This window comes from Lissotriton helveticus, chromosome 11 (genome assembly GCF_964261635.1).
Source record: "Lissotriton helveticus chromosome 11, aLisHel1.1, whole genome shotgun sequence".
Lineage (NCBI taxonomy): Eukaryota > Metazoa > Chordata > Amphibia > Caudata > Salamandridae > Lissotriton > Lissotriton helveticus.
The window spans coordinates 230,514,741-230,542,596 of record NC_136072.1 but is presented as its reverse complement, the minus strand read 5'-3'; the positions used below and the strand labels follow the sequence as shown (position 1 = coordinate 230,542,596).

General features: G+C 44.1%; 1 protein-coding gene across 1 annotated transcript in view; it reads left to right on the top strand.

Annotated features, from left to right (window-relative positions):
- ARHGEF26 (Rho guanine nucleotide exchange factor 26) overlaps positions 1-27,856 on the top strand; it is a 462,406-nt gene that overhangs the window by 56,155 nt on the left and 378,395 nt on the right. Inside the window, exons 5-6 of the mRNA XM_078667924.1 lie at positions 10,154-10,210; positions 13,827-13,987. Coding sequence (XP_078524050.1) covers positions 10,154-10,210; positions 13,827-13,987 — 218 coding nt within the window. The remainder of the gene's footprint in view (positions 1-10,153; positions 10,211-13,826; positions 13,988-27,856) is intronic.

The following is a 27,856-nucleotide window of genomic DNA, read 5'->3' as shown; positions in this document are numbered from 1 at the left end:
TTCCTTGCACGCTCCTTTGGAAGAAAAATAAAAAAAGATAATACATAAGTAAGCAGCCAGAATATCCTGATATACATGCAAAGGAAGTTGTGTTATTCTCTTTGGAATTATAAACATATACAGACATTGGGTTCACCGCGAAACAGAATCCTGGCAGCATTCCTAAGGTACTTAGTTAAAATTGTCAAGTCTGCCCACGTTTTATCTTTTATGTACAAGAACAAATAAACAAGCAAAGGAATTAGCTCCAACAACATATTTCGGTTGCACAAATACATTTACTTCTTAATCTTTTATCACTCGTTCCTCATCCCCCTTCTTCATATTGCGTCATCATGATTCAATAGAAATTTTGAGTGTAAAATTAAATCTCTATAAGAAAATCTGCTTAATTACTGATTCATGAGCCTTGATAAAGCGGAACAAATCCGCAAAATATGTATTGGGTAGACATAAGAAATTAATACTACAATGAAATTAAATCCTCAACATTCCTACTGTGAAATGGTGCTGATGTTCTAACTCAACAGAAAAACTGAAGGGCAAATTGGGGAAAGAACCTGTCACCTGAACTATAATATTCATAATTGTGTGTAAATGAATGATCTTTAGGTTTTATATAGATTTGGGCGGATATCCCGTCTGCCCCATTAAGGGTGAGTTGATGTAAATGGCACTCTAAATAATCAGGATTCCATGCTTTGCCACACTCTAAATAAGGCCCTTTATTCTGTATTTTTAGTATGTATTGCATGTGCACTGGGATCATCAAAACATGTGTTCCTAATTTCTCCTCCTTGCTGAACACAATAAGTTTCAAACCAGTACATTAGGAGTGCTCCTGGAACAAGTGGGTAGGACCAGCAAAGGGGCCTTTTCCTTCTAGAATAAAAGCATAATATATTTCTCAACATTTATTTTTAGCATTTTAAAAACAAATGTCTTTGTGAACATGCTCAATAACACAGACGAATTCATAGGACTTTACAGCTTTTTCTTAAAAAAGACTTTCTGTCCTTTTGAAATAATAAATCCACGATTACAGGTAGTAAGGGAATAATGCATAGGAATTGCTGCACCAGGAAGTTGTTGCACCACAGATATCACTAGTTCTTACAAGGTTGACCCTGAGAACAGGACCGGCTTTAGTGCTGGTGGCACTCAGTGCGACAATTTTGTGTGCGACCCCCCCTGACCATCTTTTTCACAGATTCTCACACTGCCACCCTCCAATAGTGCTCCTCATCTCTATAACCTCTCTCTGACATGCATTTCATTGGTTTCAAAGCGCTGGTTTGGGTTGGATTTACTGATATTGTATTTCTACCCATACAAACCCTTTTCAGCAAGGTTAAGAATAAATAATGAAAAACTGGGGTAAAAAGCATCACAACTTAGCCTATACTGTGCAATCTGCATGCAGTTCTTCATAAGTCACTGTGCTATATTAGGATTGTGACTTATGAACAGGGAGTAACAAAAGGATCCAGGGCCGGACTGGCCGTAGCGGGCACCGGGCAATCCCCCGGTGAGTCGCACGGGTGGGGGCAGGTTTTGGGCACCTGGGGGCCGTTTTTGTTACAGGGCCGTTTTTGCAGCATAGCATGTTATTGTTCCCTGAAATCTGTTGGACACGGGAAACTCTGCATTAGGTGGTTGTAAACCCATGAATTATTTCTAAACACAGCCTCCCCCTCCCCCAAAAGGTAAGCGTCAGGTGCTGCTGCACGAGTCGCACAGCCATAAAGGTTGTCCTACCTCAGAAATAGGATATATTATGCGAGGAAGAAAATGTTCTCACTGATTCCCGCATGGTATTCCCTATTCTGGTGGTGTTTATCTCAAGGACTTTTTACTTGCTTAGAGTTGTTGAAGTATTGTAAGCTGCAGTATTCCAGTGGTAATCCCATATCACTTGTAATCACAGCCGTCAGTAACCCAGTGCTTAATTTGAGCTGGTGATTGCTGGTGTGGGGCACCAGCCCTTATTTTTGGGGATTGGCACTTATTTTTCCGGATCAGATGTTAAGTGCATGCAAGAGAGGGGAAAACACACACATATTAAAGACAGAGAAAGATGGCAAAACCGTCACATAGTGAGAAAGCAGCAAGCTGCAAGCTGCAAGAGTGACCTAAAGGGACAAGGACACTGTGGTAGTGGATTAAAGTCTACCAGACTTCATATTTCATAGCTGCTAAGGTTCAGATTGCTTATGTGTGACATTTTCACAAATTTGGGTAATTATGATCGCCAGCAATCAAGCAATGAAGACGAGGGAAACACATAATTATCAGAAACTATTCCATTTGAGCAATGAGAAACTGTACCTACAGGATGTGAGCAGCGGCGGCTCCTCCGCTAATGCGGAGGAGCATTGCCCCACTGCCTCGAAGCAGAAAAAGAAAGGAAAAAAATCAAATAATAATAACTAATGCTATTATAATTTTATTTTGTTTCCTGCTTCGGCAGCTTGCGTGAGAGGAAGGGGTGGGGCTAAAGAGCAGGGGAGTAGTGGTACATCCCTCCTAAGTGCACAATGACTATTTGGTTGGTCTTCTCGGGCCGCCCAAAACAGTCATGCGCACTTTCCCTGTACTCCATGCATTACAGTCTGCATGGAGAACATGCCCACCCCTACAGCCCTGGCTGAGCACCATGTCACAGCGCTCAGACCAATCACAACCCTGCATTGCAGCGTTGTGATTGGCTGCGGGGAGCCCTGGTGCTTCCTACTTCCTTTTTCTCACAAAAAGCCAGGAAAAGGACACAGGAGAGGCAGCGGCCAGCCCGCCAGCCGGCTGGGAGGTAAGTGATTTTTTTTAAGTGATCTCCCCCGCCCCTTACCCCCACCCGCCCCCCTGCCGCTTCCAGGCAGTAGCAGTGACTGGATATGAGGCCCCAACACAGATCTCTTCTCAGTTACCTCAGCTTATATCATAAATTAATTAGAGTCAACTGTCAGCCGACTCGTGTACACCAGCCGCTGTGGACAGCACTGCATTGGGAAAGCCTCAGGGGAGTGAGGATGAGGCACACATAGGCACATTTAGGCAAGCTGTATTATTTCAAAAAGACATAAGCTCATTAGCTAAGCTGAGCAGCCATCAGCCTGGGCCATGGGTCCGGCACGCCTCACCACCCGCTACCTGTTATTTCAGTTACACCACAGTGGCTCTCAGTCATCAACCTAACTCATAACGAGTTAGGTAGCAGGTCTGAAGTTGATGATCTGATCATAACCACATGCTATACGGCAAATTTTATTAGTATAGCAATTAGGAGATTTTATACTCTGTCACTCAGGCATTTACTTCTTTGTGAGCTGGTGCTACAACAACAGGCATTTTCCGCCGTGCTGCCAACCCGCAACGGCTCATGGACTCCTGTGGGAACACCACGCCACATTATTCTGGCACACACACCGGACTGCTGCTATTGCTCTAGGCTGCAGCTGAGGAACAAATCCTAGCTGGGACTGGTCGCTGGATCAATATCGCCATGGTGCGAGCAGCGAGCTCTGCCATATTGCCAGCAGCAGGTTCAAGATGAGTCAGCCGCAAACGCTGGTGGGGTCCTGTCCCATTGCAGGATCACATTTACCACTCGGTACAATCAGCGAGCTGTTCTGCCATTGCCCACTGCAGCAGACAAAACTTTATTCATGAACTGCTGCCCACTGTAGCTTTCAGTCACAGTATGGTGCATTATAGCAGCACTCCAGTTTGACACCTGAGGAGGCGCTATAATTCGTGATTTTGCATTTCAGTGTGGTGATGTGGACCACCACACTGAAATGCATCACTCTAAACACCTGATGCGTGGTACTTGGCAGGACTGAAATTCGGCATCGCAACGTTTAATTGCACCAGTTGCCTGCTTCTGAGCTGTGCTACTGCACCGGCAGGCCCTCTTTCTTTCTCAGATTAAGGGCTGGGTACCAGTTACTGCCTCGTCTAGATTAGCGGCCCACTCATAACCAAGCCCAGTTCCGGGTGTGCCTGACTGCACATGGTATGCTTATTTTGAAAGCTCATTTCTTTGTCATTAGTATGCTTAATCGTTTTCAGGTGCTTTCAAATCCTTCATCCTCTTTGGGTATAGTGCCCTATATTTTGGAAAGATAAACTGTGGTTTTTACAAGTTTAATTTACATTTCTCATGTTATATGTCCAGCTCAAGATATTTTTAAATAACAATTATGAAAAGTGATGGGAACCTGTTCATTATATATTTATAAAACAACACTGCATGTCAGAAGATCAGTCCTCTCTAAGGATCTTTATAACCTGTAGAGTTGCAATGAATCTGATGAGGTTTATGGCGTATGATAGCAATTACATGAAACTGTTAATTCAGAATTATGCAATCTTGATACATTTATTAAGATTAAAGCTTCTGCCGCTTCATCTTGTGGAACATTGCATAGTTTGGAAAAATGTCTCTGAAGTTTCTTTTTTCATCGTTTTACAAGAGAACATTGAGCCCCTCAAACTTCCAGGAGTACTTATGTGCCAGGACTGGAACAGCCAAACTGGACAGAGCAATAGAAATGTAAGACAGTAAATTCACATGTGGTTACTAGCAGCAAACATCTTGGGGGATAATAATTCATGTGGTAGAACTAACATCCACACAGAATAATTCAATAGAAATGTAAATCATAAAATGATCTAATAGTTTGTAAAATAGTGATACAAATTCTGCAACATGATGTGTTTCCTTCACCCTCTACCAAGAGTTATGACTTTAGTAAATCACTTCAGTCAAAAAAGCAACATGTCCTACCTGAAATACCAAGTGGTAGATTATAGTGGATGGTGAGTTGTTGTCCATTTATCTAGCCTGATTAGAAACAGTGTCATAGAGGATCTCAACAAGTGCTTTTGGTAGTGACTTTTACATAATCCTATGTATTCAGGGATGGACTGGCCCTTCTACCACGCTGGCATCTTCTTGGTAGGCGGTAGGTTATTGGACGGCTTTTATAGCAGGATGGACTGCCATGACCTGGTCAAGCTTCCATCACCACATTCTAGTCACAACACCCTGCAGTGTGGGGCTGGTTTTTACATTTTTGCTGGGGCGGATTTTGGATTCCAGCTCCACCCCATGTGTATTACAGTCCAGCTGTCTCAGATACAGTCTTCCTGGATGGATCATAGAGGTGGAAGTGGTGCAGCATATCTGGGTCTACTTGGACAAGTACTTCCTACTGCTGCTTAACGTGGCCCTTCAATATTATAAGGAAGCGTTTTGTTTACAGCCATAAGTGGCACCCATCCAATATTCATGTTGTCCCAACATTTTTTGGTAGAAGATGTGCGAGCATCATTGACTATATATTCCTGTCTAGATACCTTGTTAGTTTGGGTTTGAACAGCAAAATAGTTAATTTGCTCATTGGCAATCATAATCTGCTGTTTTTTAAGGTCTCTGGATTACAGTGTTATTTGGCCAGAGGCTTCTACTTCAATGACCACTAAAAACTGCATTCAGTGTTTAGCGTGGAAATTGTCTCACCCTTAAATCTTTTTACCTAAGTTAATTAGGAGCAATTCAGAGACCTTTAAATGCCGTCTCACTGAAGAGTCCGACCATGTAGCAGTTGTTGGGTCCTCCACCGAAATAATGCACTCTAGAGGGAACTGTGCATTTCCAACCACTTTTTCGGTCCAATACTCTGAACCCTAAATGATTTGACAGAGCGTGTTTCTAATCCAATTGTAATTTGGGATGCCCTTTGGATACCAGGCCTAGGAACATAGAGGAAGTATGGAGGTGCTGGGTGAATAATATACATATCCTGCAGGTAAGGAATAAGGCAATTTGGGACAGTAACCTTTTGGCTTTAATGGAAGCCAACAATCTTAACATGGCGAAACTCTTCTGGTCAGCCATCAACCGAATTAGGAATTGCTGGTCTTCTGATTTCTCAAGCGTTTATTGCTCTAGTATTTCATTGGTTCCTTTATGAACCAATTTGTTAGAGTTGCTTCTAATGCTAGACTAACATCTGACTTGGAAGAAGTTATTGCAGCTCTCAAGGAAATTTCTGCAACTAAAGCACAAGGGCTTGATGGAGTCCCAATTGATCTATTTAATTTCAATTATGAATTAAGGGCTCCTATGCGCAATCATTTTTATTTTTGCTTGAATGTTGTTTCCTGAAATCCCTCATCGACCAGTCCACCAAAACTCTGGAGAGAGTGATATAAAATTGGGTAAGATCTTGGGATAATGATAATAACATTCTGAGCTCCTGTCAGTATTGGTTTAGAGAAGGCCTGGACATGGTGATGCAGTGTTTGAAGTTCTGTCTCCTTATTGATAAATATGAGGCTGCAAGGCACTGTCCTCTGTATCGAGGCTTCATGGACCTGTCCAGAGCATTCGATCACATAAATAGGTCCAAGCTATGGTCTCTGTTATTCCAAAAGGGGTTGGATGCCGCCTTGATTACATTTTTGCACTTTCTTAATTTACAGTTATCTGCTAGGATAAGATTTGGCTAGAATGGGGAGTGCCCTGAGTTGTTTAGTCTCCATGGAAGGGTTTGACAGAGCTGTATACTAGCGCCAATTGTATGTATTCTTTTGATAAATAATTTGAGTCAACATTTGACATCATGCAGGCAGGGTGTACTGCAGATTGACAAGCAACAGGTCCGTCTGTTACTTTATGCTGACAACGCTGTGCTGTTGGCTCATAAGCCCCAGAGCCTGTTGCACTCTGTGTCATTGTTTTCCTCCTTATGACGACCTAAGACAGGGACATCAATTATTCTAAGTCTCATGTTATGGTGTGTGGTGCAATGAGTCATTCATTGAGCCCAATTCACACTAATTCCAATGCCTTGTTAGCCGTGACCACTTTCTATGGGGGTTCGCTTAGACTCTAAGGGTTCCTGGTCTACTAATTTAGCCACCAGACGTCTTAAATTTTCTCACTCTATTGGTGCATTTCTTAACCTAACTCCCATGGTGGAGTGGGCAAACAGATTGCAGCGTCCCTTGAACTTTATAATAGACAATGTGATCCCCTTGCTATATATGGCACTGGAGTCTTGGGATAAGCTTCAGTAGCTAGCTTATCTCATCCTCACGGATGTCCACATTTTATGTTACATATATATTGAGGATCCTATTAACACCTTGCATGCTCATGACGAGCTCAGCCACGGTGCTCCTGCGCTCATGACGAGCTGAGCTCGTCATGAGCCGTGGAACTCTCACACGCGGGGATAATTCCCCTGCTGTGCTGAACGTTCCACGAAAACGGGTGTGGCCGTGATGAGCTCAGCTCGTCATGAGCACAGGAGCACTGTACCTCATGACGAGCTGAGCTCGTCATGAGCATGGGGGCGCTGCGGGAGAATTACCCCCGCAGCGAAGGGGTTAAAGTTTTTTCACTTCAGCTGTGGCTATTGAAGTAGAATAATCCCACTGCAATTCTCAATCAACAGGTGAATATGGATTGCCTTAAATGTGATTTTGGTATGTGCATTCTATGGCTCTTGTTTGTTAAATAGTGCTTTACCACTCTGGGCTGCCCATCCCTGTTTACTGCCCCTAAAAGTGTGAAAAAGTCTGATAAGATTTGGTGGATACTGGCTTTTTTTTAGGGCAGGAGGTCGAAGAGGGATGTAGTTGAACTTGCGAAGCCTTCTAATAGGCAGATAACTACTGGTGGTAATGAGCCTTATTTGTTGTACTTATCTACTCAATGGGAAAGGGCATTACTGCTGTTCAGATTGGGTAAAATTAGGAAATTGCTCTTTTTTCCACTGGGCTTTATTGGGGGGCTTGTTCCATCTTTTGTCTTGTGATGGTGCGTCTCCTCGAGCACTTTTACATTTGACCTTTTTCTTTAAATTTTATATAAAGTACACTAGGCTCTTTCTCTTACCAATTTTAAAACTCATATTGTCAGATTATGTAGACTTGCTTTACATTTTCTGCAGACGTTATGTAGCCCGACATTATGTGCTGCTTTTGGATATTTCCTTCAAGTATTGTTTCGAAGCTGAAACAGTATGTATTATTAACATTTTAATGCTTGTTTTTTTTTCTTGCTGCAACTCTTTTGATTGTATGCTTTTATGTACTTTTATGATTTGGTTTAATGTATTTTGAATTTGTATTTTGATCCTTCAGTATAACATCAGCTCAATGTTTGACCTAGGTTTCGAGTTACGTCGCAGGTATGACTCCACATTCTGTTAGGTTGTAGGACGATACTTAGGTAATGACCATCTAGCTATATCTAACAATCATTTACCAATGAGTAAGTCACAAAATTACCTTCTTCCATCATTACTTGTAGCTGCTCATATGTTGAACCCCAAGAAGTTGTGACAGTAGGGAGTTCAATGAAAAAGTCAAGCTTTCAGGTTACATTTCAAGGTGGATGCTGTCAGTAAGTCTCCCATGACCTTTTTGTCATTCCTTGTGATCTCCTAGCCCCTAACCACTCTGTCGCATTTATTCTAAAGGATGAAGCCATTAGGTAGTCCCCTACTGCGTATGGAGACAGCTGTGCGAATAACAACATTCTTAAAGCATATAAATACATTCTAAATCCTTATGGAGACCGTGAATGTCTTCCTAAAATCAGTATACCACTTGATTCCATAGCTTCATTTAGTCACATATATTTGTCTCTTTGCTTCAGGTCACCTTCCTTGGTTTTATTCTAATAAGTACATTACTGGGAGAATGTTAGTGATTCTTGCAGCAACTCGAGAGGGCAACAAGATGGATTTTCCACATCTGTATAAGATCAATGCATATGTTCACCATTAACTCTGCTACTAGACTAGGATAAATATCGTCCAGAGCCCTTGTGGGTGGCTTTTGTGGCTCTAATATAACTGTACTTCTTACTCGGAAAACATAGTTTTACATTTAAAATCGTTATTTTGAAAATCACAATTTTGTCAATCATGTTTGAATTTTTGACAAATGTGATTGGCTAATGAAAAGTATTTTTTCCACCATCTTGAATATCACAATTTAAAAAGCAAACAAAAAAACTTTTCATTCAGTGGGAAAAAATATATTTCCACAGCAATGGGAGGAGCAGGATGAAAGGTACCCAACTCTAGGGGAGTTGTAGGGGGCACTTAGAGTCCTGTAAAAAAGGGAGGGGGCAGTAAAAAATAAAAAACAATTTAACTGACCTGAAATCACAATCCCACTGTCACCATTTTAAAATGCAGGTAAATGGAACGTTTTTTGAAGAACAGTTTTTAAAAACCACAAAAAACAAAAAGTACTTCTGCTGCAAACAGCCAAAGAACATGCAAAGTCAGGGTTGGCTGCCCGTGGGGCTTTGGGTGCAGGCTTTCTGGCCAGACCTCTCTGAACAGGACCAAAAACCATGCACAGTTGGGGGTTAGCTGCCCATTATAGGATTACATCAGTTTCATATCAGAATGGGCTTGAACACCTGCCTTTTTTGACAAAGCAGGTGAAGATAGTTCTCTATAATGCAGTGAATAGCCTAATTTACTTCAAATTTCCCGTGAGGGAAAATACGCAGGACTGATTAAGTTGGCTTGATTTTGGGGGGATCCTCCACCCTTGCAATTATCAATCCCGGGGGATTCTGTGATTCCGGGTTAGGTGATTACTGTACATTTTATGATCCCAATGAGACTTGTATCTATCTTTAATGTTTCCATGGTGTTTACCACAAACTTGTAATGAGGCCCCAGAATCATTCCTTAGTATAGTTGTATCCACTCTGCCCCTTCACTCCTTGCAACTTTGCTCTGTTATATATGCTGCAGCTGTTTGAGACTTCACTAGTCCCCATTGGACTGGGCACCACTTTTGCAGAAACAACAAAAATTGAAAATATGATCTTTGGCTATAAAAAAAATATATATTAAAAATACCAAAGTCATAATACTCTCAATAGATTTGACAGTTTCACGACTCTAAATAGCCTCAACCCCAGATTCCCTACCTTTTCATGCCCATTTAGCAGACAGTGGCGGGGTGATTCCTATTTGTTCCTTATGCTGAGTTTGTTAGAAGCACACTGATCAACGTTTACTGAACATATTTTTGCATACTTACTGTATACCGTACTATACAAACGTGCTTTAGATTAGAAACAATGTATATGTTTTGTTTTCTTCATTTATAGGTGAAAAGAAAAGGGTTGTCACAGGCAATTAGCCAAGAAGAAAAAAAGAGGCAAGAGGTATGTTGCTCAATGCTGTGTTTGTAATGTTATTTCATGTCCATAATGTTCCAACAGTAGGTTAGGCGTACATGTTTGCAGGCAGTGGCGGCCTTTGGTTGGACTTCCTGGTAGACACAGACATCTTGGGACATAGACGGGTTTATATTGTCCTCAGCGCGTGCCACAGCTGTCACCTGATATCAGCTGCTGTGGAACAGGTCTGTGGAGTGATCTAATCTCAGGGGACCACGTGGTCGCGTGGGTGGGGCACTTCTCGGCTCAAAGCTCAAAAGCCAACACGCACTGCACGTCATAAGTTCTCAATTGAATGTCACGACAGGGTGTCAGGATAAAATGTCGGCACTAACAAAAATCAGCTCAAAAAATTAACGTTCACGAAATAATTTCCCACGAATGTTCTGGTGCGGTCACTCACAGTAACAAAAGTCTAAAAAATGGGAAACTCCGGTTATCTTTGAATAGGAGGTGCTGTGAGAAGATTGTTTAATTGTCTTTACCAGTGAATTACTTTATGTGGAATCCTTTCACTGATTTGTCTTTCTTAAAAAATTACAGAATTCTCTCGAACAGCATAGTAACAAGCCTTCTTGGGTCAGAAATTGCACGATTTAGAAAAAAAAAAAATCTGTGGCCTGCATGGGTGGGGCAAGGGAGGTGTAACACATTAGTGATGAGAGGAAGTACAAAAATGCAAGTATAAATATTATTGCATTTGTGGCAAGAGCGAAATCTTGAGCTAGTCTAAAAGCACTGCTGATTATACTTCAAAGCCACCTCTTTAACTTTGGACTACTTAAAAAAAATCATACTATAGTTGATTCAATGTGCAATGCACCGTGTGACCTTGATTATGATGCTATCATGGGCTGTTCATGTGACATGAATTCATTTGTATGTGCATATAATGCGCTATTAATTCATAATTCCTGTGCAAGGTAAAATGTCCCTGGACAGGTGGCTAAGTCGGATCTGCGGGTGCAGATGGTGGGCCCCGGCATGCATTTTTGGGGCCCAGCACTTAATATTCATCAACTGTTTTTGACACATTGCGAGAAGAACGCAGCAAAGAGGAAGAGAAAAATTGTAAATAAATAAATAAATAAATAACTAAGTGAAAAAGCCAGCATGGAAAGCACCTGTAAGAGTGAGAGAAAGACAGGAAGTGCAGAGAAGTCAAAGAAACGGGCATGAGGTGGAATTAAGGCGAGGCAACCCAAGAACCTTTTGGGTTTGGTAATATTTTGTTTTTTATTAGTTAAGCACTGTTTCACTGCTTACACGCTCATTGCATCGATTGGAGCAGAATTCCTGTTTGTGTTCGTTTTAAACTCTAACCATTCCTCCCCAGTCTATTGCTTCCAGGATACCTTTAAAAAAAAAACTATGTCGTAATTTGATTCCCATTAATCTTTTAATTATTGTTTTTGTCACTTAATTTCCGTCTTTCCTATAACCAATCTCTACATCACCAAAGGTTGCACTAATACTTTATTATATGGCGCACAAGGCATCAACAAAGAGATTGCCCCACCATGTTTTATGAAGTGCTCTTCAGAGCTTAGTTTTATCGCCTTTAATTTGGTCCATTAGATTTACCTAATTCTGCCACTTTCAGAATCTGGTCTCAGATACATCTGCACTGAGGCCGGAGTAAAAAAAACAATGTTTTGTACAAAACTCCTTCCATTATAGCTTTTCACAGGATTGCCCATTGTGATAAAAAGTGTTAATCTAGCGTCTGTTGGAAGTAACAATGGAGCTCGCAACAAAGCACAGACTAGTGTCACCAGCTGCAAACAGACCATAGTTGTGTGGCGTTGTTTGCCTTCCGCATTCATTTATCAGTGAAAGCGACAGTGACAGTTCCTTCTGTCTTGATCTACGTTTGTTTTATTGCTCGGTTTTTGTTCTGTTTGTCTCTTTTATAATCCTTGTTCGTCCTTTCTTAACCCCTCTGTATGCCTTGCCTTCCTGCATCCCACTCCAACTACCTTATCCTTTTGGAAGCAACCTTAGCTCAGTTAGCAGCAGCCACTGGGGCCGTCACAGGACGCATGGTGGTTTTGGCGTCAAATATGGCCCAAACAATGCAGGTCATGGACAGCGGGGATGTGCTTCTTGTCAGGAGTCTCTGTACCCAAAATGCAGTGGCGGCTCCTCTGCAATGGCGGAGGAGCGTCGCCCCACTGCCCGGTCCAGAGCCAGTAAATGAAATATAAAACAATGTCATCATTTTATTTGCCATTTTTCTGCTCTGAGCCAGCTTGTGAAGGGAGGGGCTAGGCATTGGGAGGAGGAGTGCTATGTGCACTCCTTAAGTGCTCATATGTGTTTAACCGGCCATCCCCGGCCATCCAAAACACACATGCGCACTTAGGTTTTTCCTGCCCGCTCAGACCAATCCCCGTGCTGCTCTCATGTGAGAGCAGCGCGGGGATTGCAGGGAGTCCATGACATGGCCCCAGTGCTTGCTGGGACCTAGAAGGACTATGCCAAGTAAGAGGCGGGAGGCAGCTCCAGGTAAGTTTATCTTTTAAATGTATTTTGTATTATAACCTCCCCCCCCCGACCCCCCACACCTAGCACTGAGCCTCCTGGGCACCTCCACACCCCTCCACACGCCCCCACCTCTTTATTGTGGCGGTCGCGACTGCCAAAATGCCATTGCGGGATGGGCGAAGCATAGGTTGTGAATAGGGAGTGCCTCATGGGAGCAGGAAACACCCTGTCTCTTTCCTTATCACTGCCCTGAGACATTGTGTGTGCCAACTTACCCAGCAATGAATACCTGCAATAAAGGTTTCTGGGTTGAGCTAAACGTTGGTGTTACTTATGTGTTATCTGCAGTTCTTCAGTGTGTGTGTGCAACATCATTAGAACATGTGTTGTCTGCTATTAATGTGGCCTGGAGACAGGGACAGCTGGCTATTAATGTGGATTTACCCACTTGTGAAAGTCACTGGGCTTTGGCATGTATCCCTCAAAGCCATCATAATACCTTCCTTGGTTGATTAATGGTCGCAAGGCTTAGCCAGGTTAGACCCTTTTCATTAAGAGGGAATTGCTTAAAAGGCATGGGAGATGAAAATGTCACAAATATCGGCAGATTTGGCTCATGAGGATAAGATTTGGGGAAATGTACAAAATAGGCTAAGCTAAGGTGGTGATAGGGTTAATTTTTTATGTTTTATATCGATTTATAGCTGTAAAAAAATGTGACCAGGCCTTTTCAAAGCTGATGTTGGCATGTCATTTTTTAATTAACATTTCTAAAGGATGATATGAGCTTCTCCTTTCAGTTTTGAGAGTCAAGGCATGCACTCGTGCATCAACCCTTTGTTCCCCTTGCCAGTGGCGTAGTGAGAGTGCTATAGGCCCTGGTGCAAGCAAGCAAAATGGGCCCCTGCCCACTTGGGCAATAGATTAAAGCAATACGCATGGTTCTGTAGGCCCCTGCCTGATGTCTAGTGCCACGGTAGCACCAAACCTGCAGAAACACTGGAAATTGTGCCTCCATGTTTTTTTCTCTACTCTCGGTGCTTTATAATCCACTAGGAAAGATGCTACATAGATCCACATTTGACTTTATCCCATTTGAATTCTATCAACACAGGCCATCTTTGAAGTGATTTCTTCAGAACATTCATATTTACTCAGTTTGGACATACTGATCAAGATGTTCAAGAACTCTAAAGCATTGAGTGCCACAATGACCAAGACAGAAAGCCACCATCTTTTTTCGAACATTGCTGATGTCTCAGAGGCAAGTAAAAAGTAAGTGTGCCACCATGAGTCAATGATGTTTCTGTAAAATGTGTCTTCTTCTCATGCAAACTCTGCCTTTAAGAATCTATATTCTTTTAAAGAATCCTGTGAGTTTTTGGTTGCTATAGGGCTTTGCTTAGTAGTTGAGAAGAAAGGCTATGAAGTAATTACAGGACAGTCATGGAAGAGTTCTAATATTTAACAATGATTAGACTGAAAAACATGTATAATCCAATGTGACGTCTGCAAGGCTAATGTATTCATACAATTGGTAAATTCTCAAATATCAAGGGAAACAATGCAACAGTAAATTCTGTTAAATGATGGAGATAAACGTGGGCATCTCGTTCACTGAATTTGAAAGAAACTTCCCTTAAAATGATGGTCCTCTTCTTTCAAATGCCTATGTCACTTCTGTAGTTTTGCCACACTCTCAGTTTTCCACATATTCATGCTTCATGTTTTGTGGCTTGTATTTCTGTTTAAAGAACATCACCTTTTACACCCTCATTGTGAGTGTCGTGGGAGTTACAAGCCCTATTCGCCTTTAAATGTCCCATGGGAACACGACGGTTCAGGAGTGTTACAACTAGGTAGTTCACGTGCCAAAATCACTGATTGACATACACACAGTAAATGGGTCACTAACTCAGAAATCAGGGCCAATATTTCAGATTTTCTGGTAGCACCACATTTCCCAGGGAACCTTTAGGTCCAATCGAGAATCCTACACTATTCCTCACCTCAAGAAAGTGCATAGGCTAATCGTATTTGTAGCATGGTATTTTGAGAACGGGGGAAAAATACTGGGTCAATTTGTGTCATGTTGTATGGGGGCCATGCAATGATGATATTATACGCCAGTTGTCTGTTGTTTCTTTTACAAAATGTGTTCAGACACGCTGTCTTTCGATACACATATTCTGTTACTTTCTGGTAGGTCCTGTGGTCGGTCCAACATTCTGTCGTATCACCCTTGCACACATACTCTATATCAGTTAGAGCATCATCTCTGCACTTATCCTCATCTGATGTCAATGTGACCCCCTGAAATGTTGGATGTGCTATTCTGCAGCACAAATATGAATATTTTTATTTCTCACTTATATGGAGCTTGGATATTGTCCACTACACCATCAGACATACGTTCTAATTCCAGTGTCAAATTGATGCTAAGGCCCTGGTTTAGAGTTTGATGGGTGAGTACTGCATCACAAACATGACGGATATCCCATCTGCCTTACAAGTGCTATATATCCTAATCCATGTGTAATAAGGCAGACTGGGTAGTAGTTAATGTCTGTGACAGAGTATCTGTCCGCAAAACATTAAATCAGGCCCTAAATCTAAAGCCTGTGTTTTCGGAAAAATCAAACATTTTCCAATAGAATCCACCCTCTGGCTCGTCGTCACTCTTTGCCGCCATGCCATTTGATATACAAAGTTAGATCTTGGACTCCAACGAATTAAAGCTTAGCATAAATCCTCTGCCCTTTGGTTTCACTGGCCCCTCACACCTTTCTCAAGCTCTTATTCAATTTCTCTCTTGACAGCCAGTCCTGCTCCTTTCACAAACCCGTTGCAGCAGTGCAATGGCTTCTTACACATCCAGCCCTCTACAGCACCGCTTCCATGATCCTTGCCGGTTCTCATAGCGCTACTCCTCAACCTGCTGCCACTCTTCACTCTTCTGGCATCCTTGTCGCCTCCTCAATGCTTCTCTGGGGCGTGCGACAAAGCTACCCTTTATCACAATCACAGATTTACTGCTGACCCCGCACTAACCTAGGTCCCTAGATAGCTTCTTCCAAATACTTACCTAATTTCTAATAAAATTACTGCTCTCTTTCTGTAATCCCTGCCGTGAATAACAGTATGTACCACTTGTCGTCTGTATTCTTTTTCCCAACGGGAACCGTACGCATTTATCCTAATAGTCTATCAGAAGCCTACGTTGTTGTACCAAAGTCACAGCTCACCATGTTGGCTTTATTCTCAGGTCGATACAAAAGGGGATGATGGACGGAGCGTTTGAGCAAATGAAACACTCACCCCCAGTCAACTGATCTGGGTTTAATCCATCACCATTCTTTAGCCCACTCAGCCTCCCCATTTCAGACATGGCTATATGCAAATCAGTCTGACCCTGTGCCTCATGGGAACAGTCCAGCCCGAACTGCCAAGCCATGTCTTCCATGGACCGGAAACAAGCATCCTGGGACCGGTTTCGGATTCATAATCCTCATCAGCCAGGCTATCTTGAATCCAGTGGCCAAGTGAGCAAGGGACTCACGTCTGAGCATACCCTGCCACACTTAGGGCGAACAAAGCGATACAAAAGGGGATGATGGACGGAGCGTTTGAGCAAATCAAACACTCACCCCCAGTCAACTGATCGGGGTTTAATCCATCACCATTCTTTAGCTCACTCAGCCACCCCAGTTCAGACATGGCCGTATGCAAATCAGTCTGACCCTGTGCCTCATGGGCTGAAGACGGCTGTAATGCCAGAAACCGGTCCTCGGAAGCTTGTTTCCGGTCCAGGGAAGGCATGGCTTGGCAGTTCGGGCTGGACTGTTCCCATGAGGCACAGGGTCAGACTGATTTGCATATAGCCATGTCTGAACTGGGGTGGCAGAGTGGGCTTAAGAATGGTGATGGATTAAACCCAGATCAGTTGACTGGGGGTGAGTGTTTGATTTGCTCAAACGCTCCGTCCATCATCCCCTTTTGTTTCGCTTTGTTCGCCCTAAGTTGGCAGGCTATGCTCAGACGTGAGTCCCTTGCTCACTTTGCCACTGGATTCAAGCAAGCCGGGCTGAAGACGGCTGTAATGCCAGAAAACGGTCCTCTGAAGCTTGTTTCCGGTCCAGGGAAGGCATGGCTTGGCAGTTCGGGCTGGACTGTTCCCATGAGGCACAGGGTCAGACTGATTTGCATATAGCCATGTCTGAACTGGGGTGGCTGAGTGGGCTAAAGAATGGTGATGGATTAAACCCAGATCAGTTAACTGGGGGTGAGTGTTTGATTTGCTCAAACGCTCCGTCCATTATCCCCTTTTGTTTCGCTTTGTTCGCCCTAAGTTGGCAGGGTATGCTCAGACGTGAGTCCCTTGCTCACTTGGCCACTGGATTCAAGATATCCTGGCTGATGAGGATTATGAATCCGAAACCGGTCCCAGGATGCTTGTTTCCGGTCATGGGAAGACATGGCTTGGCAGTTCGGGCTGGACTGTTCCCATGAGGCACAGGGTCAGACTGATTTGCATATAGCCATGTCTGAACTGGGGTGGCTGAGTGGGCTAAAGAATGGTGATGGATTAAACCCAGATTAGTGTACTGGGGGTGAGTGTTTGATTTGCTCAAACGCTCCGTCCATCATCCCCTTTTGTTTCGCTTTGTTCGCCCTAAGTTGGCAGGGTATGCTCAGACGTGAGTCCCTTGCTCACTTGGCCACTGGATTCAAGATAGCCTGGCTGATGAGGATTATGAATCCGAAACCGGTCCCAGGATGCTTGTTTCCGTTCCAGGGAAGACATGGCTTGGCAGTTCGGGATGGACTGTTCCCATGAGGCACAGGGTCAGACTGATTTGCATATAGCCATGTCTGAACTGGGGTGGCTGAGTGGGCTAAAGAATGGTGATGGATTAAACCCAGATCAGTTGACTGGGGGTGAGTGTTTGATTTGCTCAAACGCTCCGTCCATCATCCCCTTTTGTTTCGCTTTGTTCGCCCTAAGTTGGCAGGGTATGCTCAGACGTGAGTCCCTTGCTCACTTGGCCACTGGATTCAAGATAGCCTGGCTGATGAGGATTATGAATCTGAAACCGTCCCAGGATGCTTGTTTCCGGTCCAGGGAAGACATGGCTTGGCAGTTCGGGCTGGACTGTTCCCATGAGGCACAGGGTCAGACTGATTTGCATATAGCCATGTCTGAACTGGGGTGGCTGAGTGGGCTAAAGAATGGTGATGGATTAAACCCAGATCAGTTGACTGGGGGTGAGTGTTTGATTTGCTCAAACGCTCCGTCCATCATCCCCTTTTGTTTCGCTTTGTTCTCCCTAAGTTGGCAGGGTATGCTCAGACGTGAGTCCCTTGCTCACTTTGCCACTGGATTCAAGCAAGCCGGGCTGAAGACGGCTGTAATGCCAGAAAACGGTCCTCGGAAGCTTGTTTCCGGTCCAGGGAAGGCATGGCTTGGCAGTTCGGGCTAGACTGTTCCCATGAGGCACAGGGTCAGACTGATTTGCATATAGCCATGTCTGAACTGGGGTGGCTGAGTGGGCTAAAGAATGGTGATGGATTAAACCAAGATCAGTTAACTGGGGGTGAGTGTTTGATTTGCTCAAACGCTCCGTCCATCATCCCCTTTTGTTTCGCTTTGTTCGCCCTAAATTGGCAGGGTAAACTCAGACGTGAGCCCCTTGCTCACTTGGCCACTGGATTCAAGATAGCCTGGCTGATGAGGATTTTGAATCCGAAACCGGTCCCAGGATGCTTGTTTCCGGTCCAGGGAAGACATGGCTTGGCAGTTCGGGCTGGACTGTTCCCATGAGGCACAGGGTCAGACTGATTTGCTAATAGCCATGTCTGAACTGGGGTGGCTGAGTGGGCTAAAGAATGGTGATGGATTAAACCCAGATTAGTGAACTGGGGGTGAGTGTTTGATTTGCTCAAACGCTCCGTCCATCATCCCCTTTTGTTTCGCTTTGTTCGCCCTAAGTTGGCAGGGTATGCTCAGACGTGAGTCCCTTGCTCACTTGGCCACTGGATTCAAGATAGCCTGGCTGATGAGGATTATGAATCCGAAACCGGTCCCAGGATGCTTGTTTCCGTTCCAGGGAAGACATGGCTTGGCAGTTCGGGCTGGACTGTTCCCATGAGGCACAGGGTCAGACTGATTTGCATATAGCCATGTCTGAACTGGGGTGGCTGAGTGGGCTAAAGAATGGTGATGGATTAAACCCAGATCAGTTGACTGGGGGTGAGTGTTTGATTTGCTCAAACGCTCCGTCCATCATCCCCTTTTGTTTCGCTTTGTTCGCCCTAAGTTGGCAGGGTATGCTCAGACGTGAGTCCCTTGCTCACTTGGCCACTGGATTCAAGATAGCCTGGCTGATGAGGATTATGAATCCGAAACCGGTCCCAGGATGCTTGTTTCCGGTCCAGGGAAGACATGGCTTGGCAGTTCGGGCTGGACTGTTCCCATGAGGCACAGGGTCAGACTGATTTGCATATAGCCATGTCTGAACTGGGGTGGCTGAGTGGGCTAAAGAATGGTGATGGATTAAACCCAGATCAGTTGACTGGGGGTGAGTGTTTGATTTGCTCAAATGCTCCGTCCATCATCCCCTTTTGTTTCGCTTTGTTCGCCCTAAGTTGGCAGGGTATGCTCAGACGTGAGTCCCTTGCTCACTTGGCCACTGGATTCAAGATAGCCTGGCTGATGAGGATTATGAATCCGAAACCGGTCCCAGGATGCTTGTTTCCGGTCCAGGGAAGACATGGCTTCGCAGTTCGGGCTGGACTGTTCCCATGAGGCACAGGGTCAGACTGATTTGCATATAGCCATGTCTGAACTGGGGTGGCTGAGTGGGCTAAAGAATGGTGATGGATTAAACCCAGATCAGTTGACTGGGGGTGAGTGTTTGATTTGCTCAAACGCTCCGTCCATCATCCCCTTTTGTTTCGCTTTGTTCGCCCTAAATTGGCAGGGTATGCTCAGACGTGAGTCCCTTGCTCACTTGGCCACTGGAGTCAAGATAGCCTGGCTGATGAGGGTGATGAATCCGAAACCGGTCCCAGGATGCTTGTTTCCGGTCCAGGGAAGACATGGCTTGGCAGTTCGGGCTGGACTGTTCCCATGAGGCACAGGGTCAGACTGATTTGCATATAGCCATGTCTGAACTGGGGTGGCTGAGTGGGCTAAAGAATGGTGATGGATTAAACCCAGATCAGTTGACTGGGGGTGAGTGTTCGATTTGCTCAAACGCTCCGTCCATCATCCCCTTTTGTTTCGCTTTGTTCGCCCTAAGTTGGCAGGGTATGCTCAGACGTGAGTCCCTTGCTCACTTGGCCACTGGATTCAAGATAGCCTGGCTGATGAGGATTATGAATCCGAAACCGGTCCCAGGATGCTTGTTTCCGTTCCAGGGAAGACATGGCTTGGCAGTTCGGGCTGGACTGTTCCCATGAGGCACAGGGTCAGACTGATTTCCATATAGCCATGTCTGAACTGGGGTGGCTGAGTGGGCTAAAGAATGGTGATGGATTAAACCCAGATCAGTTGACTGGGGGTGAGTGTTTGATTTGCTCAAACGCTCCGTCCATCATCCCCTTTTGTTTCGCTTTGTTCGCCCTAAGTTGGCAGGGTATGCTCAGACGTGAGTCCCTTGCTCACTTGGCCACTGGATTCAAGATAGCCTGGCTGATGAGGATTATGAATCCGAAACCGGTCCCAGGATGCTTTTTTCCGGTCCAGGGAAGACATGGCTTGGCAGTTCGGGCTGGACTGTTCCCATGAGGCACAGGGTCAGACTGATTTGCATATAGCCATGTCTGAACTGGGGTGGCTGAGTGGGCTAAAGAATGGTGATGGATTAAACCCAGATCAGTTGACTGGGGGTGAGTGTTTGATTTGCTCAAATGCTCCGTCCATCATCCCCTTTTGTTTCGCTTTGTTCGCCCTAAGTTGGCAGGGTATGCGCAGACGTGAGTCCCTTGCTCACTTGGCCACTGGATTCAAGATAGCCTGGCTGATGAGGATTATGAATCCGAAACCGGTCCCAGGATGCTTGTTTCCGGTCCAGGGAAGACATGGCTTGGCAGTTCGGGCTGGACTGTTCCCAAGAGGCACAGGGTCAGACTGATTTGCATATAGCCATGTCTGAACTGGGGTGGCTGAGTGGGCTAAAGAATGGTGATGGATTAAACCCAGATCAGTTGACTGGGGGTGAGTGTTTGATTTGCTCAAACGCTTCGTCCATCATCCCCTTTTGTTTCGCTTTCTTCTCAGGTCTACAAAACGCTGCCCTAAAACTCCTAAGCGGCCATATGCTGATCTCCTGTGACAGCTGCAATCACTGCTCCTCAAACCAATCCCCACAATGACATGGGTATTGGGCCCCACAAATATGTTAATATTTGGGTCAGGATCTCTCTTGATAGAGGTGAATTTGACTGTACGGTTCCACATGTACTTTGCCATAGTCTGACATGACCTCCAGCCCTTAAGTCAAAAGCAAATTTTAGTCCTAATCCGGTCTCCTTGATCATTACATTTAAATGAGTAGCATGTATACATTGTAGGTTTTGTCAGATCATGCGCTTCCATACGTATGTCAACACAGTGATCATCAGTAGTTTGTATAGGTGTGTGAGAAGTTCTTAGTGGTGACAGGAACAGATCCACCTGAAAAAGATAGGGGGAAGAGGAAGGGGAACGGGAAAGGCAAAGGGAAGAGAAAAGGGGAAGAGCAAGGGAAAGGGAAGCGTAAGCAAAAGGGGAATGTAAAGGGCAAGGAACAAAGGATAAGGGAACAAAGGATAAGGGACCAACGGGAAAGGGAACATAGGGAAAGGGAACACAGGGAAAGGGAACAAAGGTAGCGGGAAAGGGAACAGAAGGGAAAGGGAAAAGGAAAAGAAGGGCAAGGGAAAAGAAGGGAAATGGGGGGATGGGAAAGAAGAGAAACGGGGGGATGGGAAAAGAAGGGAAACAGGAGGGATGTGAGGGGATAGGGGAGCAGAGGAGATGACAAGCATCCATCAAGAAACACTTGTTTCAGTGAGGCTTCTTGTATTACCATTTAGACTAAAAACAATATTCACAATTCTACCTCAAGTCAAGTCAAGTCAAATAACTTTATTCGGTTATTAAAAATAACAACCATAAAAGCATATTACATTAAGCATACATTGACTCGTATTTACAAGAATTTTTTTTTTTTAAAACAACATGAATCGAAATTGTTACACATATACGGACTCATATTTACAGGATTTTTTTTTTTTTTAAAACAACATTGATCAAAAAGGTTACAAGCAGAACATACTCACGGAATATTAAAGAATTTTTATAGAAATATAAAAAAAAATTTTTATTGTTAGCTAAAAATATATCTGACTATCAGTAGCACTATTACCCCTCCATACTTTTCCTGAATTTGAGAGCTAATTTTTTAAAAAAACTACATACAAATAAGGTGCAATCGCAACTTAACAACAATTCTACCTGCTCTGCCTGTTTGGTTTAAACTCAGCAGTTGTTTTACAGTTTCATTTATAAAAGAAATATAATTACATTAAGCTCAAAGGCGTTACATTTGCCTGGGAGTGGGGTGTTTGTTTTTTCTGGATTGTTCTGCAAGTTGTGGGAAATATGAACAAAATAACTTAAATGCAGAGCGTTTTCTGAAATGTATCATTCAAAACCTTTTTTGTAAGTCCTGGCTGCAAGTGTGGCTGAAGCAGAGGCTCGTGAATACTCTTTGATGGAAATGAAAACAGGGCCCACAGAAAGAACAACGAGTTACTTAGGGCAGGCCTTTGCTGTAGTTCCGTCCGACGGTGGAGAGTGGGTGGTGTGCTTGTGATTGTTAGCTGCAGGGAAAGAGATACTCATTGTCTTCTGTTCTTCAGAAAGTGAACAGATCTGGACGCGAAAGACATCACATGTATGAGACATGACATCTGAACGTAAACTATTAAGCAAATGTTCATCTAGACGCTTTCTGTGACTGGGTACTAAACTTGAACGAAGCCAGATGTTGCCAAAGCTGGTATAACGTGTAAAACCTGTTGCAAAGCGCTAAATAACAACAATTTGTAAATTAGCAATTAAAATGTTCTCAACAGTGTTAGATCAACTTAGGCTAATACTTTCGAAAAGTTTAATTAACTAATTATTAATTGGCTTCTTTGGCCCCTGGTGCAAGAAATATGAAATAACATCCTCGTCACAAAATCTGCTTCTGTGGATAGTGCTCTGACAGAGAGTTTGGCAGAGGAATGTAGAACTGGGCTGCTAGAATGTCATACCATCTAGCATCCAGAGCACCCATGCCAGTCGTAACTGGGACAGGAGTGGGGCCTTCTTCTCCCACGCCCTCTCTCTCTAAGGTTAATGTAAGAAGCAAGCACCAGGCCGCACGGCACAGTCACATATACTTGTGTGTGTCTCTGTCCCTCAACCGGTCCATGTTGCAAACGCCAGCCTTCTGGAGCCCCACCATAGCATGGGAGAAAGAATGAGCAGCAGAAATGAACTTGAACTGGTACTGCACATGGTGTGCCTGTCCTTGTGTGAGAGAGAGCTTGCACCGTGGCGGTCTGTGGTGTCATTCTTCTGTGAAGGGAGTTTGCACTGCTGCTGCAACATGCAGTATCTGTTCCTTTTTGTTTTCTGGAAGTGTGCACTTCTGCTACCTCCTTTGCACTTGGGCAGCAGGCCTTTGTGGGTGAACGGCAGGGCAGGCCATTGTGGGCGAACGGCGGGGCAGGCCATTGTGGGCGAACGGCGGGGCAGGCCATTGTGGGCGAACAGCAGGGCAGCCCATTGTGGGCAAACGGCAGGTAGGCCATTGTGGGCGAATGGCAGGGCAGGCCATTGTGGGCGAATGGAAAGGCAGGCCATTGTGGGCGAATGACAGGGCAGCCCATTGTGGGAGAATGGTAGGGCAGGCCATTGTGGGCAAACGGCAGGGCAGGCAATTGTGGGCGAACGACAGGGCAAGCCATTGTGGGCGAACGGCAGGGCAGGCTATTGTGGGCAAGCGGCAAGGCAGGCCATTGTGAGCTAACAACAGGGCAGGCCATTGTGGGCGAATGGCAGGGCAGGCCATTGTGGGCGAATGGCAGGGCAGGCTATTGTGGGCGAACGGCAGGACAGGCCATTGTGGGCGAACGGCAGGGCAGGCTATTGTGGGCAAGCAGCAGGGCAGGCCATTGTGAGCTAACAGGGCAGGCCATTGTGGGCAAACGACAGGGCAGGCCATTGTGGGCGAATTGCAGGGCAGGCCATTGTGGGCAAATGGCAGGGCAGGCCATTGTGGGCGAATGGCAGGGCAGGCTATTGTGGGCAAGCGGCAGGTAGGCCATTGTGAGCTAAGGGCAGGCCATTGTGGGCGAAAGGCAGGGCAGGCCATTGTGGGCAAATGGTAGGGCAGGCCTTTGTGGGCGAGCGGCAGGGCAGGCCATTGTGGGCGAACGGCAGGGCAGGCCCTTGTTGGCGAATGGCAGGGCCCGCCATTGTGGGTGAACACTAATAGCAGGGCAGGCCATTGTGGGCGAACGGCATGGCAGGCCATTGTGGGCGAACGGTGGGGCAGGCCATTGTGAGCTAACGGCAGGGCAGGCTATTGTGGGTGAACAGCAGGGCAGGCCATTGTGGTCGATTGGCAGGATAGGCCACTGTTGGTGAAAGGCAGGGCAGGCCATTATGAGGGAATGGCACGGTAGGCCTTTGTGGGTGAATGGCAGGGCTGTGGCAGAGATCAGCATGGTGGTGCAAGCCCCCTGCACATTCATTCGGTGGAGCCCAAACCTATTGGGAAACCCCATGGTTCCTCATCACTTTACTATACTTAGTACTTAGGGGAATGCATAAAACATAGAGGGTAATATTTCCTTCCATATTAGATCATAAAATGCAACCCAATTCTTGTTTGGAGTGGCCTGGAGGAGGTCGATATACCACTACTTGATTTGCGGTATCCCTCCCTCCACTGTAGCCTTCAGATTGGCAGCTGAGAGTTGTGTGGTGGTGGTTTGCTGGAGGAAAAAATTATTTCCTCCCTCGTTCATGGTCTAAATAGAGGGTCTAGAACCTGGTTCACTTTCTGTACCTGCACCGATGAACCTCAAATCAGGGATAAGAGGACAATTTAAACCATATCAGGGAGCAACCAGAAGTAGCACCTCATACCCTCTTTATCCCTAATTAAAACTCATGTCTTTTCGATCTTCACTTACATTAGATATTTTTAGCTGTAACCTTATTAAGTTCCCATGTGATTTTAAAGGCTCCTTTAGAATAAAGGTAAATTAGCGCTTCAGGACATTAATTCCTAGCCAAAACAGATTTGAAAAGCTGTAAAGTAGGGAAATTTCTGCCATGAAAACAATTAGCGGAAACATCAGATAGAAACATGATGATGCTGGCTTGAGTGGGATATAAACAATGCTTCCGATTTAGGCTGTAATGTTTTTGCTTAACACCTATTTGCTTTATCTAATTAAACTAAATATTCCTGCTGAGGAAGTAGTTTGCCCAGTGTGGTGCAATATTTTTTATAAAGAGCAATGTCATAACTAGAACCCAGGTATTTAGGATTTCAAAATCAGCAACTCAGCCACTCGGCCATATCGACTTCTCCAATGTATGCTGTTAAAGGGACACAGGCTACTTTTTTAGTGTTGATTGTAGAGACACTTGGACATTCCATGTCTTAGTAACAATATGCTCAAAATATATTCTATTCTATTCAATTCTATTATATCATATCATATCATATCATATCATATCATATCAAATATTATATTATATTATATTATATTATATTATATTATATTATATTATAATATATTATATTATATCACTGATATGTGTACCTCTTTGGAGATCATATGATATTAGCATTTCCTATTTTGGCTACAACAAAATTATTTCCACTACATTGTTAAACTTCAAAATGGAGGGGGTCGATTTGGGTGCCATTGGTTTCTCTGGAAAAAGTCAAGCTACCTTAGTCTTGAGCAATTGCATAAAACATAGAAGTTAATATTTACTAGAAGGGGGAACCTCTTTTGACCAGGTTTTCATACCTGCTCTGTTTCAGTTTAATACTTTGTTACCTTGTGTCTTCCGTGAGCCTTTGAACTGACTGTATGTGCTTGGTGTGCACCTGAATGTTGTTAGTTTAGGTCCTTCATGGTATAGACCACTGACAGAACTTATAGAAAAAGCATGGCTTTTTCCAGATTGAGTTTGCCATGCCTGAAAAAACACTTCTTTTTTTGTTATTCTCTGTCCATCCCTACCTTAGGTATATATGTGCAGATTACAAATCTAAAGATAATATGCCAAGATTCACAAACTCGTAAATCACCACCCTAGTCACATGTGAGATTTCTGAGATATGGGCCTTTATATGCATTTCCCAATAGTAAACTTTGAAGCAATATGCAGGTTTCCTTACTGTTGGCAAGGTTGTGTGACATGTTTTATTTCGCCACGTGGAGTTGTATTCACAGTAAAACTCCACATTGCTGAAAGGCAGTGGACTGTGCAAAAGACCATTCTATTTTTTCTATCATGGTAAAACATTTTACCCTTTAGAAAAGCCTCTTCCCCTACACCTCCAAAAAGAGTTGGGGTGTTCTGTTCCTGTTCTTGCTCTGGAAGAGGAGTCACTCCATGTGTTTGCTGGAGCAAATACATCTCTGACCATTTCCAAGGTAGGAAAAGCTCAGACAGGAGTTTGTGAATGCTAACAAATTCATATGTTTGGGAGCGTTCACAAACTCCTCTGGCAACTCACTCTTTGATCTACTCACTGCCACCACACCCTCTCATGGACACTGCAACTGTGACCACAGCTTGCTCGTTGTGACCCACGGTACTGTCTATGCAACCCCTAGCCTCAGAAGTGGCAAAAACAGTGCCAGGAACACAGTGGAACCTCCTCCATACTGAATAATACTATATAATTCACTCTAAGTGTCACACAAAAATGGAGTACCGTTACTTGGAATGGGACTGTAGCATATGAGAGGGGAACAAGCATAAAAAAATTCTGACCCTGACATACTGAGGTAATTTTTGACATAAAGATCACCCATGGTATATGGATGGCATTAATGGGAAAGTTCTAACTCTCGTATCTTGAATGTCATTTTTGGTTAAAAGAGCACCCATGACAAAATGCTGGCCCTGGCACAATGAATATCATTTTTGCATGGGGGCACACATTGCACATTTTGAAAAATCGGGGTCACCTCCTGGGGAGTGTCTGCTTTCATTGGCTGAATATTGAAGTAGTGTCCCTTCCGAGCCTGCGGCTTTAAAACAAGTTTATGTGAACATTGTGCTTCAAACTGCACTAATTGATCACATTTTTAAAAACGAATTTTCTGTGGCAATCCCAACCCCCCCCCCTGCCAAGCCCTCTTAGAACAGGTCTGGCTACTTGCTTCACTTGCTTGCAACAATTCAGTGTTAGTGTTAAGCCCCAGAACCTTTAGAGATCATGTGAGCACACTGATTTAGGGTCTATCTAAAATACACATGTATATGTTATTTTGTTATATGAATAATGCAGTTATTATGGATCTTCAGCAATGTCACTTATTGTTATGCTGTTAGGGTTACGATCATGTGATATGTCCTCCTTGGAAATTCAGAGTCTAAGGTCATATGATGTCACTACCTGTGATATCATGAAGGTCAAAGGTGGCACAATGTCACTTCCACAATACCTGCCATTTTGGTGAATCCACGTCCATGCACCATGGTTAGAGATTACTATTGCTTAATTTGACGCAGGTGTGGCATACAATTAGATGGTATTAAAACCGTTCGTACCCTTCATGTATGCTTTATTTTCCTACTCTACGGGCTTAAGTGGACCCATTTTCAGCATAAACATGGGCCTTTGGCCATGAAGGACTTTGCAAATGTGGCCCAAAGGCTCTTAGCTGCTTTATAATAATTCATTATGTAATAAATGAATAATGCATCAAATTAAATACAAATAAGCACTTGGAGGTAGTTCTAAAGAACCCGAATACCTTAATTCTCTCTGACAGAACCAGCTCTGACTGGAAGTCAGCAAAGCATTTAACTACTAGCTGTACAATATTCCCATCACCTTATTATAC